The sequence below is a fragment of the Emys orbicularis genome, chromosome 5 (genome assembly GCF_028017835.1).
Source record: "Emys orbicularis isolate rEmyOrb1 chromosome 5, rEmyOrb1.hap1, whole genome shotgun sequence".
In the NCBI taxonomy this organism is placed as follows: Eukaryota; Metazoa; Chordata; order Testudines; family Emydidae; genus Emys; species Emys orbicularis.
The window spans coordinates 122444641-122460009 of record NC_088687.1 but is presented as its reverse complement, the minus strand read 5'-3'; the positions used below and the strand labels follow the sequence as shown (position 1 = coordinate 122460009).

At 43.0% G+C, this 15369-nt stretch overlaps 1 protein-coding gene across 1 annotated transcript in view; it reads right to left on the bottom strand.

Moving 5' to 3' along the window:
* SORCS2 (sortilin related VPS10 domain containing receptor 2) overlaps window positions 1-15369 on the bottom strand; it is an 813167-nt gene that overhangs the window by 67088 nt on the left and 730710 nt on the right. The window contains exon 12 of the mRNA XM_065404758.1: window positions 1695-1771. Coding sequence (XP_065260830.1) covers window positions 1695-1771 — 77 coding nt within the window. The remainder of the gene's footprint in view (window positions 1-1694; window positions 1772-15369) is intronic.

Genomic DNA, 15369 nt, shown 5'->3' with positions numbered 1-15369 from the left:
AAGTTAACCTTAACTCTGAATTTCCTGGGATCATAACACTTGGTATTGGGCTAATAACATCATCCCTGTAGTGTATTTTACCTTAAATTACTGATATGTGCTCTCAACCTTACATCAATTTGAATATAGTTTTTGACTGGGAATTTCTTTAATTAGAATTTTCCTATACAAACACAAAATAAAGCCAAAGAGACTATTACCATGTGATGTTTCTAATGATGTGAAGACATGAAGCATCAACTTTAAAGCATTTTTAAAAATTTCAGCTTAAGGCCTATTTTCACTGGTGGTATGCTGTGGCTGCTTTATGCCATTCACATATTGGTCACTTAAGGTGGGCTTATAGCTACATTATTTCACCAGAACAGTGCAAAGCAGCTGGAGAGAGTATATTCTGGTTTACCTCTCCCTCCTGCCCTCCAGTTTCTCCCTGCCTTTGCACCTTTTCACACGCCCCTGCACGTCCATACATCATTTCCCCCTTCCTTTCTATATCCTCTTTATTCCTTGCATACATACCACTATTTCCCCATCTCTATTGCACCTCCTACATTCCCTGCACATGCACACACTCATGTCCTCCTCCCTCCTGCCCTCTCTGCTGATCTGATCTGGTGCAACAGGTGGCCATTGAAAATAAATATGTAGGATCAACGCTTATTTTGGCTGCTATTTTTCAGAACTGAAAGTTTATCCATCAGCAGAAGCTGAGGCATAAAGTTTTTCCCTTCAGAAAAACTCATTAAGAATTGCCATCTTTCAAGCTGGCCACCATCACCAACTGGTTCCAATTTCAGTCAAGCCAGGGAAGATGTTGACTTCCTATTCTGTCAGGAGGCAAAGATTTCATTGACAACAATAGGAGATAGATGACCCCTGCAAAATGGCCACCCAAGAGCCTCCTGAATCTTCAGTCCCATTGAGAACAATGGGAGATATCAGTCATTTTGAAAGAGGGCAGTTCTTTAGTTCTGTAGAAGAAAATTATTTATCAGACCCTGGTAAAGAAGAAACTTTTAGTTATGAAGAAATATGGTAAACAATAGCCATAAATCCTAAAGAAATTTTTCAAATGTAGGGCACAAGATTTAAGTGATTTCAAACGCTGGAAAGTTTGAAGTGTTGTTATTATTCTGTTATTAAGATCATTTGGGCCAAAAAAAGGTCTGACACCAATTTTAAACTGGGAAAAATAGAAGAGTTCTTTCCTTTCTAGTTAATCAGGCACAAAACCTTTGCATGTGAGCATCCTAAGTCTGACTCCTGAGTATATACATACTGAGTATCCTGAAATAAGGCTAACAATTTAAAAGAAAGAAAGAAAGAAAGAAAGAAAGAAAGAAAGAAAGAAAGAAAGAAAGAAAGAAAGAAAGAAAGAAAGAAGGCTTGCACCATCCTTGTGCAAGTTACTCAAGAGGAGATTTTCAAAGGGACAAAATAGGTGCCCTATTCCTACTGAACATCAATAGCAGCTGGGAACCTAATTCTCACTACTGCTTGTGAAAATCTCTCCCTTCATCTCAGTTTCAAAGTAAAATGGGAATAATAATAGCTACTTACATCTACAGGAGGATTAGAAGACTTAATTAGTTAATGCATTAAATGTGATAATTGTTGTTACAATCAATCAATCAATAAAAATAATAATTTGATGCTCAAAATTAGTTTCAAATGTCTTATTTCTCCTTCCTTACCTGCCGCCAGGTATTCCCACAATCAGATGTTATGTACATTTCTTCTTTATACTCAACCAGCTGGGAGCCCAGATTACCTGGACACAAAGGAAACAAGTAAATAAATAAAAAGGCAAAGCTTGCATTTATATAATACCTCTCTCCTTAGCAAAATAGGCAGGAAAACAGATGAGGATCAAATCAAATTCTGTCCTGGGATCCTTGACTGGGGCTGGCCTGATTTCAATGAGAGTCACAAGTGCACACTGGCCCCAAATGATGAAGCAGGATTACTTTATTTTCTGCAGTAACAATAATTAATATTTGCTGTGTTTTTATTACATATGTTTAATTTCCACATAATTGGTTGTTGAGAGATGAATAGTAACTGCAGGATGGGAAGGTCAGGCTAATCCATATGATTTAAAATGACTCCACTGAGTAGAAACAGCATGGTTTGTGAGAGGCCCATAAGAAGACTTACCCAGCCCTCCAGACTTTCTCAGAGTTATCTTGGAGACTGGAGTTCTGTCATCTCCTTTCCTGGTTCTCTCACCTCCTTCCCTGCCACAACAGCTTTCTCCCTGCACCTGGACTCACTTACTTACTCTCTCTCTCATTCCTCGTTCTAACTAGAGTCCATCCCCAACCCCACTGCTCCTGTGCGATGAACATTGGAAGAAGCTTCTTCTGCCAAAGTGCCAAATTGCCCTCACTCACCAGATGGCCAGCCACTCTTGTCTACATAGTTTATCTAACCATCTACGACATCTTCTCCTGCTCCCACATACTCGCTGGTGCTTTGTAGTATGAGGGAAGAGGTAGGACTTGGCAGGAAAGTGAAGGGGGCAAGTTATGCTTACAAGTCAATGATGGGACAAGGATCCTGGCATGGTGGGGTGGAGGATGTAGAATACAACACACTCCTGCTATGAGTCCCAACCTCCTCTGAGAGTTCACAAACTTACCTCTTTCTTGACATATTGCCCCACAGAGGCATCTCCATTAACTCTAGGAAAATGGTCAGTCCCTAAGGTTTAACAGGTGCCTCTTGCTTACTCTTTAGTAAACTACACTTAGTACTATTATTTATTAGTATTATTATAGTATCCCTTAACTCCCCAGTAGGGTTAAGCAATGATCACTGTATTTGGAATAAGAATCTCTCTGATTCAGGCTGTGTGAATATCTTTTGAGGTTATCTTGGCAGAAGCACTGCACAAAATTAACAATAAATGAGAATGAGTGGTTTTCTTTTCATTGTTCATGCTAAAATAAAAGAAAAAACAACATTTATTTAAGATCTAGGCCTTTGAGACCCATACTCTTGGTATACCTAGAGGCCAACTCTCTTATGGCACTATATAAAGTACCATCTTAGCCTCTTTATTCATCCTGAACCACTGTTCCTGTTTTATCTGGCTGATTCTATTCAGTGGTAGGAACATTTAAAGGAAGATTTATAGCACTTAAAAACAGTAGGTATCAAAAACTGTGTAAACAAAAAAAGATTCTGAAGTAGAATCATATTCTCTACTCTGACACTGGCCAAAAAGCTGGCTCAGTATTTTGACAATAAACACTGAAGAGCAGTAGCTAGTCTTTAGAGGGCTCCAAAGCAAACTTGTGACATGAGATCTCGACAAATACAGTTCCAAATGCATAGATTTCTATCTTGCGACAAGCTGCTCTTCAAATAACCAACTGTTAAACTGCCAGTCAGTTTACAGTAAGCTAGAAGAGATGCAATCACAGTATGCTTTTGCATCTATGTGTATTATTGAGGGGATTTTGCCTTAAATGTATGATTTGTATGTTCTTAGGGAAAAATAGATTAAATGTGTCAGATTTTTTTTAAGTAAAAGAGACATAAGGAAAGAATATACTTGAGATTAGGATAGCATTATGAAATTTTACTAACATACTATTTGAACAAATGTATTAGCTATGAAAACACATACTTAGGGTTTATCCAGGATGAAAGGGACTTGAGAGAGATTGACAGAAAACACTGTCCAAAGTTATATGTTCCATTTACACCATCAAGATTATGAGTACTTGGCTCTTTAATAGTTTAACTTTAAATTATTTAACCCTAATTACAGCTAAAATGGGATCAGAAAATTCTCTATATCAGAGAGTTTATTGGAGCTAGCCTAGTATTGGCATCTAGCAGTGGCTGTACCTGATGCTTCAGATGATCACCAATCCTACCTTCAACCCCACTTCACTCTGAAAAAACCAAAATCGAGTACAACGAACAAGCCATGCAATTCTTTGAGGGGGAAATTGCTTCTTGACCCTGACAGGTAGGATTGGCAGAATTCAATTTTTATTTTTAATTTTGAAGGATAATATCAACATATATTTTAAAGTGCTTTTTAAACCTGTTTAGCGATTTAAATTTTCACCGTTGTAGGGAATAATAGTGGGGGTCAGACAATTATTTAGTGAGAGTAGAATATGTCCTATGCCTCTCATTGAGGTGGGTTTATGATGTTGGCATACTTAGGCGGCGGGTATAAGAGGCCAGGGAGGCTAAGCCTCCCCGAACAGCCAGCCTGCTGCCTTTGGAGTGCACCACCGCTGAAAGGGTGGGTGCCCTGGCTGTGGCCCCACCTGCGCTCCACCCCGAGACCCCACTTGTCCTCTCCCCATGAGGTTTTGCCTCTTCCTGTCCCCCCTTGCCCACATGGGGACCTCACTCAAGCGGTGAGCAGCTGACTGGCCAGTGGGCAGGGAGGCTCAGGGGAGGAAGTGAAGAGGTATGAGCGGTGGTGGGTGGGGCGGGAAGGGGGTGAAGAGGTGTAAGCTGTTATGTAAAGCCTCCGCTCAAATGCGATTGTAAGATCTGTAACTTGTATCATTAAGTTCTGCAACCTTTTTGCAGACTTTGTAACTTGAGTTATTGTTAGCATAGCCTTTTAAGTTTTGTAACCTTTGCAAACTCTGTAACCTTTTCAAGTTACCACTTGTATGAACTTCCAAGCTGTGTAATAGCCCATCACACAATCAGAGAGAGTGTGAACAGGGGAGTGTGTGGGGAAGATAAGGGAGTGTGAACAAGGGAGTGTATGTGGGATTGGGCGGAGAGGAACTGCAAGGAGAAAGGAGCCCAGAGACAGGTGTGTCTGATATAATCTGCCCTGAGAAGGCAATCACGAAGTGCTGTAAAGAGAAGAAGAACTGGTATGCATGAAAGGAACTGGTCCGGGAATGCTTCTCAGTGATGGACACAGAAGGAAAACTCAGTGTACGTGACAGGAGCTGCCCAGTTCCAGAAAAAGGAAGCAGCCACGCACACAAGCAGCTGCTGCTCCTTGACCTGCTCAGCAGGCGGACACACCAGATCTAACACGCTTCAGCTTCTTGGTCTCCATGCTGTCTCCGGAAACTCTCCGCCTGTGTAAGTGTGTGGGTGCATGAGGGTATGAATGTGTGCATGTATGAATAAGCTCCATCTCTTTTCTACCTGACCTAGCAGCGGCATTGTAATAAAACTAATACAAGTGTGACCCTGGGTTGGTTTTTAGGGGAACACAGATAACATAAGCTGCAGGTGGGGAGCTGAGGAGGGGGTGAACAAGTGCGAGCGGAGAGTGGGGGGGAAGGGCAGAGGGAGGGGGTGAAGAGGCACGAGAGGCGGGCGGGAGTGGGCCGAGTGGGACCAGGGGGGTGGAGGCTGAGAGGGGCAGGCCTCGGGGGGGAGCCATGGTCTGAGCGTGCGCAGCTTCCCTGAATGGAGGAAACACGCACCGCCCATGTTGGCATAGTAGGGGTGTTACATTGGCGGGAGGAGCAGTTCAGTGCGTGTACACCTCCAGTGTTTTGTCAACGAAAGCTGACTTTTGTCGACAAAACTGTGTAGTGTAGACAAGGCCTAAGAACCTTTTGGAAACACTGTTAGTTTTTGGGTACAATGCTGTCCTTTTAAAAATTACTCGAGTCTTTTGGTTATAGTAACATTGGATTCTTTTGTTCTCTTTTACACCGAGATGCCAGCATCACAGAAAACTATCACAATTAAATATTGTTTAAATATTCCTCCTACTGAGAGACAATGTGGTAATATCTTTTATTGGACCAACTTCTGTGGGTGAAACAGACAAGCATTTTCTTCTGAAGAGCTCTGTGAAGCTCAAAAGCTTCTCTCTTTCACCCACAGAAGTTGGTCCAATAAAAGATATTACTTCATCCACCTTGTCTCTCTAAAATCCTGGGACCAACATGGCTACAACAACATTGCAAACATCCCTTTGAAAGAGATTGGCCTGAGCTGCAAAATTGGGAACTGAGTTCAGATGCAAATTTTCCCATAAATTCAGGTATATTAATATCTAGGTTTTGGTGTGAACCAGTCTCTAATTATTGAAGAAACTATCACTATCAATCCTAAAAGTCAACTGAGAAAAGGAAGTAAAGTGGAGTTGCTTTGAGTATCCTCAGCTCCTACACATCTCAGTGAGACTCAGCACCTTGTAAGAGGACTCAGCACGTGCCAGGACCAACCCCATAATCAGGAATCAGGGAGTCTTTTAAAAGATACTGGAACATCAAATTTAAAAGACACCTACAAAAATGAACAAAATGTATGCAACTCTCCTAGCAAATTAAAGCACAAAGTTTCTCACCTTCCTTCTGGGTAACTGCATACAGGATATCATGTAATGTCTGTTACACCAATATAAAACAAAGAAAAGAAAATAGACAGTAGCAAAACATGAATGTGCTAATGAGGGAAAACACAATGAGCATGGAACACAAAAAACAATTGCAAACAAAGAATAATTTGAAAGACAGGTGAGTTCAAAGGGAGCTATGGGCAGCTCCGGGGTTTAAACCACCATCTCTGATCTTCTTTTTCTCTTTAGAGTTATGGACCATGCTTCTTCACTCCTAACTTTGAACCTCTCTTTCACACCATGCTATCTGATGTCCTTTATAGACAGAATCTCTCTAACTATTCCACTGACTGCTTTCCTGTCTGTTTCTAATTTCCTCTCCTCTGCTAAACATTTTTATCTTCCCCTCTCACGTTCTTACTCTCCTTGCCCTTTGTACTGCTTTCATTACTACTGACTACCTGCTTCTTTGGAATACAAAGCTCTGTACTCTCATGGTTCCAGTCTTATCTTTCCTAACATTTCTTTTGGCTGTTATGGGTTAGCAAACTCTCTTTCCATTTTCATTCCATACCACAGGGTTCCGTTCCTGGTCCACTCCTCGTCTTCCTTTGCACAGATTATAGTAGTCAACTCATTCCTAGTTTTGCTTTTTGCTATCATTTATATGCCGGTAATACTAAGTATTCTTATCTCTTTTCTCTCTTATTGGTGCTTCGCTTCATGATCCAATATAACTGTACTTTTTTAAATTACAAAGTGCCTTGGCTAAAGGAAGATCTTCTGTAAACTAAAGAGCAGTAGCAGCAGTTACTGGGATAGAAAGTCTTTCATACTAGGTAGTTGGTTTGATGATGACTGAAAGATACTACCACCCATTTGCTGTTTAGTAACATGAGGTGGGATTATGGGATGTATTAGCAGGAGTATTGTAAGCAAGATACAAGAAGTAATTCTTCCGCTCTACTCTGCGCTGATTAGGCCTCAGCTGGAGTAATGTGTCCAGTTCTGGGTGCCAAATTTCAGGAAAGATGTGGACAAATTGGAGAAAGTCCAGAGAAGAGCAACAAAAATGATTAAAGGTCTAGAAAACATTACCTATGAGGGAAGATTGAAAAAATTGTGTTTGTTTAGTCTGGAGAAGAGAAAACTGAGGGGGGGACATGATAATAGTTTTCAAGTACATAAAAGGTTGTTACAAAGAGGAGGGAGAAAAATTGTTCTTCTTAACCTCTGAGGATAGGACAAGAAGCAATGGGCTTAAATTGCAGCAAGGGCGGTTTAGGTTGGACATTAGGAAAAACTTCCTAACTGTCAGAGTGGTTAAGCACTGGAATAAATTGCCTATGGAATTTCCATCATTGCGGATTTTTAAGAGCAGGTTGGACAAACACCTGTCAGGGATGGTCTAGATAATACTTAGTCCTGCCTTGAGTGCAGGGGACTGGACTAGATGACCTCTCGAGGTCCCTTCCAGTTCTATGATTCTATGAGTGAAATGAGTTGGTAGGTTTGGTTTCTGTTGTGCAGAAATGTGCTTTTGTCAAAAATATGGCCACCAGTGGTGCTCTTGCTTACAGGCTTTGCAGAGCGGCTATGTGTGGCACTGGGGAAAGGAATGAACCTTTTCAGCTGTGGACTAGGACTAGGAACCTTTTAGCCTGCACCTGCAGCATCTACATGCAGGAGTTACAGTACTTTGGTGCCCACAGCTATTCACACCCCCATAGTCCAAACTGCAGGGCAGCATAGACAAGCCCTAGGTCTTCTCCAGGTCAGAGTTAAGAGATGTAGGCGGTGCATACGGGGAAACATGATTGCTGCTGGGTGTACTGCACCTATTCTGTGGATTTATAAGTGACTTAAATTTCCATTGCTGTCAATGCAGCATTTTTCATGAGAACTACATTCCCTTTATATATGTTTTTAAAGTCAAGTCTGCAACTGCATAAAAAAACCTGCTGGACAAGACCAGCCAGCTACAGTGCCAGAAGTATGCCTAACAACACTACAAAATATAAACCAATTTACAACAATGGATAATCAGGTAGAACTAACTGAACAAACCTCTCAATTTAAAGAAACTCTGAAAATAAAGAGACAAAGATAGAGTGAAAAATCAGACACAGGAACCCAATAAGGATTTCACCAGCAGTCAAAGTGTCTTGAACACTTCCAACCTCCAACTGAGTGCAACCATTAATGAACCATATGCATAATAAGTGTAGCAATCAAGAGAAAGCAACAAAAAATGTGTATAATAGCAGCCAATGCAATCAAGTGACACAGAAAGTGAGAAATAGCCAAATTGTGAACAGCCCCAGGAGAAGCAGCCAACAATAAGAGAAAAGGATGAAGTGAAAGACATTATAAAGCAGCCCAACTGAAAACATATTGAAGAGCTACGATCTGAAAAGTTCTGTTAAAAAAATATCCCAACCAAATTCTGAAGCTCCATGTAGCTGCTGTGAAGTTCATGATCTTCCCTCACTGGTCAGTCACCTCTCTCTTTGCTTTCTTCACCATGTTCAAACTTTGCCCTGATCTTGAAAGGCTCTTCACAAATCTGCTCTAGCTCAGCATTTCTCAACCAAGGGTCTGGGGCCGTGGGGGCATGAGCAGGTTTCAGGGGGTCCGCCAAGCAAGGCCAGTGTTAGACTTGCTGGGACCCAGGGCAGAAAGTCACAGCTCTGCCATGTGGGGCTGAAGCCTGGGGTGCCAAGCCCCGTTACCTGGGGCTGAAGCCGAAGCCTGAGCAACTTAGCTTTGTGTGAGGCCCTGTGACGTGGGGCCACAGGCAATTGCCCTGCTTGCTACCCACTAATGCCAGCCCTGGCTTTTATATGTGGAAAAACAGCTGTGGCACTGGTGGGACCAGGGCTGGCTCCAGGCACCAGCGAAGGAAGCAGGTGCCTGGGGCGGCCAATAGAAAGGGGTAGCAGTCCGTCCGGCATTGAGGCGGTATGTCCGGGTCTTCGCCGGCCGTTCGGCGGCCGCTCAACTGCTCCGCTGTAGTGTTCGGTGGCAATTCGGCGGCGAGTCCTTCACTCCGTCTCTTCCTCTTCGGCAGCACTTCGGCGGGAGCTCAATCGGCTTTTCCTTTTTTAATTTTTTTTTTATTTTTCACCACTTGGGGCGGCAAAAAAGCTGGAGCCGGCCCTGGGTGGGATGTGAAGTTTTTATAGCATGTTGGGGGGAGGAGGGCTCAGAAAGAAAAAGGCTGAGAATCCCTGCTCTAGCTCATGGTACTGTTTCCTATCATAGCTTCTGATTTTCCCTCTTCTCCCATACGCCCCCATTCACTTCACTCTGCCAGCATCTCAGCCTCATCAGTCTGTCTCCTTTTCTCATCTCCATGCTTTCTTTCACACTGCCCTTTATAGTGTCTTGGAACACCTATCCTTACATGAAGTAATAAGTAGAGCTGGAAGAATAACTCATTTTTCAGTTTGGTGCCCAATCTTAGAAGAAGAAAAAAATTCAGTTTGACCGGAACCCAAAAATTGCTGAAAATTTTTGGCAGATCAAAAAGTCTGTTTTGGGTCAAACAAAAAAATATTTCTGAGCATTTTTAAGGGCTAGATTTACAAAATAAACAAAGGATATAGTGCTAATTGTCTTATAACTTTTAGCCTGTTGGTTAGTGCACTCACCGGGGACACAGGAGACCCGTTATTCAAGTGTTTTATACAAAGTGGAACAGCATCAACAGGAGACCCCAGCCCAGAATTGCCTGGTGATTAGGGCACTCACTGGGAAAGGGGAGACCTGGGATCAAATCCGTGCTCCTCAGCAAGAATTCAAACTTGGTCTTCCACACAGGGCCGGTGCAAGGAAGTTTCGTGCCCTAGGCGAAACTTCCACCTTGCGCCCCCGCCCCCAGCCCTGCGGCAGCTCCCTGCCCCCCCTCCACCCTGAGGCGCCCCCCCCGCAGCAGCTCCCCCCTGCCCTGAGGCGCCCCGCCCGCAGCAGCTCCCCCCCCCCGGCCCAGGGAGCCGTGCGGCAGCTCCCCCCCCGCCCTGAGGCACCCCCCCGCGGCAGCTCCCCACCCCCCGGCCTGGGGATCCGTGCGGCAGCTCTGACCCAGGGGAACCCCTAGGGTTGCCTGTGGCGCGCTGACCCAGGGGAACCCCTGGGCTGCCAGCGGCACGCTGACACAGGGGAACCCCTAGAGTTGCCGGTGGCGCGCTGACCCAGGGGAACCCCTGGGCTGCCCGCCGGCGGCTCAGACTCCCTCTCCCTCCCAGCGCAGCGGCCGCTGTAAAAAAAATAAAAATAAAATAAAAATTGGGGGCGCCGCTTTTTGGTGCCCCCAAATCTTGGTGCCCTAGGCAACCGCCTAGTTGGCCTAAATGGTAGCACCGGCCCTGCTTCCACAGCCCCAGTGCGAACTCTAACTACTGGGGGAAATGTTATAAGGCCGGAGGCACTGGTGGCAACTAATTTGGCTAATTCTTGTCACAAATAGTTTTGGGTTGACTGAAACTACATTTTCAGCAAATAAACTATTTGTCCAAAATTTCCCCCCCGCTCTAGTCCCACCCATCCATATTCTAAGGTTCATTGAATGCAATGCATGAACACACAAACTGCAGCATCACTGCTCATCACCACTGTTTGCCTGGTGATTTGGAACAAGTTCTGCCCCTGGCTACATCAGAATAAATCTGGAGTAGTTCCATAGGAGCACAGCAAGAGCAAGTCTTTTCATTTACTTCAGAGGGGTCTGGATCAGGCCCACGTGCACTGTCTCCATTGAAACAAATAATAAATAACAAAATAATACTACTATACACTGATGACAGTTCAAATTTATATTGAAAAAGTTATTCCACCATGGGCTGAAAAAGTAACCAGCTGTACTGTATACCATTCAAAGCTGTAAATGAGACTATTGTAGCCCACAGGAGATCACTTTTTAACCCATAAGGCCAAAAATGTCCTCTAATAGCTGGAACCTCAGGGGTATAGGTTCACCATACTCTTTTAAAAGGTTTTTCTACAGACTCCCTCTATTGAAAAACTTCAGGGTTAACTTATAAGATCACATGAATCTTTCTCTACCAATAGGCCTGCCCACTATCTTGAATTACTGCAAGTGAATCCCCTCAATTTTAGTTTCTGTTCTTACACAATTTAAAACTTAGCTTTACTCAGAGCATTGCTGACACCCCTTCTATGGCCCAAGCCAGTGTGTGACCTTTTTGTTTATTTTATTTTCATGCCATTTTAACTTTTTTCAGTAATACATTTTCCATTCATTAATGTGTGTTATGTAATCATTTATTTAATTAATTTTCAAATCTTTTTCTTTTCTACATTACAGAAGACATGCTTCAATGCAAATAAATGGGTACCCAAATGCAACCCAGAATGGGATAGATTTAAATTCTTCAAATATGGGGTGTTCCCCCCCAAAATTTAGCATAATATCATGCATATCCTCTTCCAGATGTTTCTGTAATGTCTAACGCATTGTTAGCTCATGTAGCCATGTGATTTGTTTCAAGCAATGGCTAGCCAGCCAATAGTTTTTTATTTCAAAGCTAATAGTCACGTCATCATAGAGCAATAAGGCAAAACTATTTTTTGGTCAAATGGCCCTGCCCCAGCCAAGTGGTGTTTGTTTAGCAATTTGAAGTTATTGTTTTATAACGGGGGGGAGGGGGAGAATCTGACAATGTGTAGTTGAGAGGAATCTGTATGTGTCAGTAGAAGTCAAACATCTGTCTGTTCTTTTTTCCTTTATTGCAATGGTGTCATAACATGCAATCTCCATGCATGAAGACATGAACTTTAATACAACATATACAGCACATCTGGGCCAGAGATGACAAAGAGTAACTTAACTGTTCTGTACAGCAGCTGAAGTACTCAATATATATTTTAATTAACCTCTGCAATTTGTTCAATATGTCCTATTTGCTTGATTTATTATCTGGAAAAGAGGCTAAAAACAGAAAGTCAGTAAACTGGAATCTGAACATTTACACTTCTCTTAGCATTTTTCACAGAAGACTCCTTTACAGGTTTGAGGCTGAATGTAAAAATTTACACATCAATTGGCCCACGTTGAATGGCTTATACCATAGAAGCTTTTGCCCAGATTAAAATGCAGTAAAATCAAGTGCAAATGTGAAATCCTATTACAGTCCTTAAAGGGAGAAGACTAGTTTTAAAAATAATGTTTTAATGTGCAGCTATTACATTTAATATTTTGTCTGCACAATTTACATACATTTAAATACTAACAATATTTATTTCTCAGAACTATTTATGACATTTTAATAAAGTAGAATTTTCATTCTGTAAATTACAAATACTGGGGCTTAAAATGATGCAATGTTAACATCCTATTATTGTCTCTTTCCCAAGTATTCTAGGTATTAATGCTGCTCTCCAATTATAATTATTTAAAATTAAAATAAATGCACAGTTCAATATCCTGAGCCCTGTGATTTGCACACCACCATTCTACTCCTTCTCTCATTGAATATAATGGTAAAATTCCCATTTATTTCATTCAGAACATGATGTGGCCCAAAGACACTGATTCTCATACATGCTGAAACACCCACTACCCTTTACTGATTTGCATATCTTCATCAATTCTCTGACCAGGCCCCAAAGGAAATACAGGCTGTCTCTGGGTGTAAAGTATGTCTGGTGAGAAGTGTGTGTTTCTTGTACCAAGTCTGCCAGATAAGACTGAACACCTTTCATTTCATTGCTTACGTGCACCAGGTTTGAAAGACTCGACAGCAAGGTAATACATGTTAATTGACTCGGGCTTTCCTCTTCCCTGGTGCAAGTAGTTTGCTGTGTAGGGGGCTTTCAGAAGAGGCCTCAAAAACCAAGATTTTCTCCCTGCTTGACTTGGACATCAATGATTCCATGGCGCATTCTATCAGCATATAGGTCTGCCCCAGTGTTCTTGGCCAAACTTTCCTTCTCTCCCACCCCATGCTGTTTTGTAGAGAGATGTCTACCAGCTGTGTACCCGGTTGCTCCCTTGTGCTGCCAAAGACAGCAGTATTTCAGATGCGGATTGACTCCTGCATGTATTTAGAGCCAACTCTTCCAAACTGCTAATCATGGAAAAGTCCTTATTCACAAGAATAGCCCGCAGACTTCAGTGGAACTACTCCTTGGAGTAAGGACTACACCCATGGATAAGGGTTATTAGGAATAGCCTCATAGTTTTGAAAGCTTCTGAATTTGAACTAGACTCAATCAAGTCTAGTTCACAGTCTTGGTCCACATCTTCAAAGCTCTCACAGGCCTGGGCCCAGGAGATCTAAAAGATTGCCTAATACTCCTCGATGAGGACTGTGATTGACAATTCTACTCCTCAGGCACAATGGACCTTTTTAACACAAGGATACAGCTCATCCCTGCAGGAGACAGAGCTTTCTCAGGGGCAGCTCTCAGACAGGCCTCACCACCTTCTACTCCAAGGGCAAGGCACACTTCTTTAGCCTTTTCTGATATACACCCACGTTTTACAAAATAAACAAAAACAACCCTACCAAATCCAAACAGGATAGTGCACACACAGAGGGAGAGGTTGAGAGAAAGAATAAACCACATGTAACCAATGTTTGTCACATTGTTTCATGCACTGCTGGAAGGTGCTCAGCTACTATGGTGATGCATACATACAAAAGAGCATACATAGAAAAGAACAGAATACATAGAATAGATTTATGATACTTTTCTATAATGTCTGCCCACAAAGGAAGTTGTTGTTGTTGTTGTTGTTTTAAAAAATGCCAAGATACACGCCTGTAACTTAAAAAACCTAATTTGGATATTTTATAGAAAAAAGCAGTTTAAAGACATTGGGTGAAATCTTGGCTTCATAAGTCAATGGCAAAACTCCAATTGACTTCAGTGGGGTAGGATTTCACCACGGTTTTCACCTCAGTAGCCACAGGACAATTTAAACAATAATTAGCAATTGCATTTTGTTTTTGGAAGGTGTATGGCATCTGCCAGTGTTTATCAAAGTAACTGATGGCGTCAAACCTTCCACTGATGTAAACTGAGGCCAGGTCTACACTACCGCGGTAGTTCAACGGCTGGCAATCGAAGTTCCGGGTTCGATTTATCGCGTCTGGTCTGGACGCGATAAATCGATCCCGGAAGCGCTCGCCGTCGACTGCGGTACTCCAGCTCGGCGAGAGGAGTACCGCGGAGTCGACGGGGAGCCTGCCTGCCGCGTGTGGACCGCGTCTGAACCGCGGTAAGTTCGAACTAAGGTATGTCGACTTCAGCTACGTTATTCACGTAGCTGAAGTTGCGTACCTTAGTTCGAATTTGGGGGTTAGTGTAGACCAGGCCTGAGACAGAACACCCAATAACAATGAGAAAATATATTTTTTCCAAACAGAGTAGTTCTGTGTGTGTGCGGGTGTGTTTAATTTAAATTTAACATGAGACACAAAAATAAGAAAATAAAACCTAAATAAACTGATAAGCTGATATTATAGCTCAAACCTGATGTCTCAGTAACTTGAAGAAGAAGAAACATGACATTCAGAGGAACTGAATTGTTGACTCACAAAGGTAAAAAAGCAAAGCAGATTTATATGGACATTTTTCATATTGATTGGTCAGCATATCTATGGGGATTTTATATGTTACATATAGTTAGTCACTTCTCTCTAATGCAGAGGTCTTCAATCTGTGGGGTGCGCCCCCCTAGGGGGATGTGGAGTAACATTCAGGGGGCGCAGCTGGGGCCCGGACCCGCCCCCACATGGGCCAGAGAGGGAATGCCACCCAGCTCTGCTCTTGGCCCTGGCCCCGGCTGCCCGCCCAATGCCCAGGGTCCCAGCTGCCCACCCCATGCCTGGGGCCCCGCCCCTGGCTGCAGCTGCAGGTTCCTACCCCAAGCAGTGGCCCCAGCCTTGGCCAGCCACGGCCTCACTTCTGGCTCCGTGGGAAGGGTACAGACAGGGGTCAGGTGGGTCACGAGGTAAAAAGTTTGGGGACCACTGCTCTGATGCAATACAGTACACGTGGAATGACAGAGAATCCAAACCTGACTCCTACACACTGCTGCAATAGCC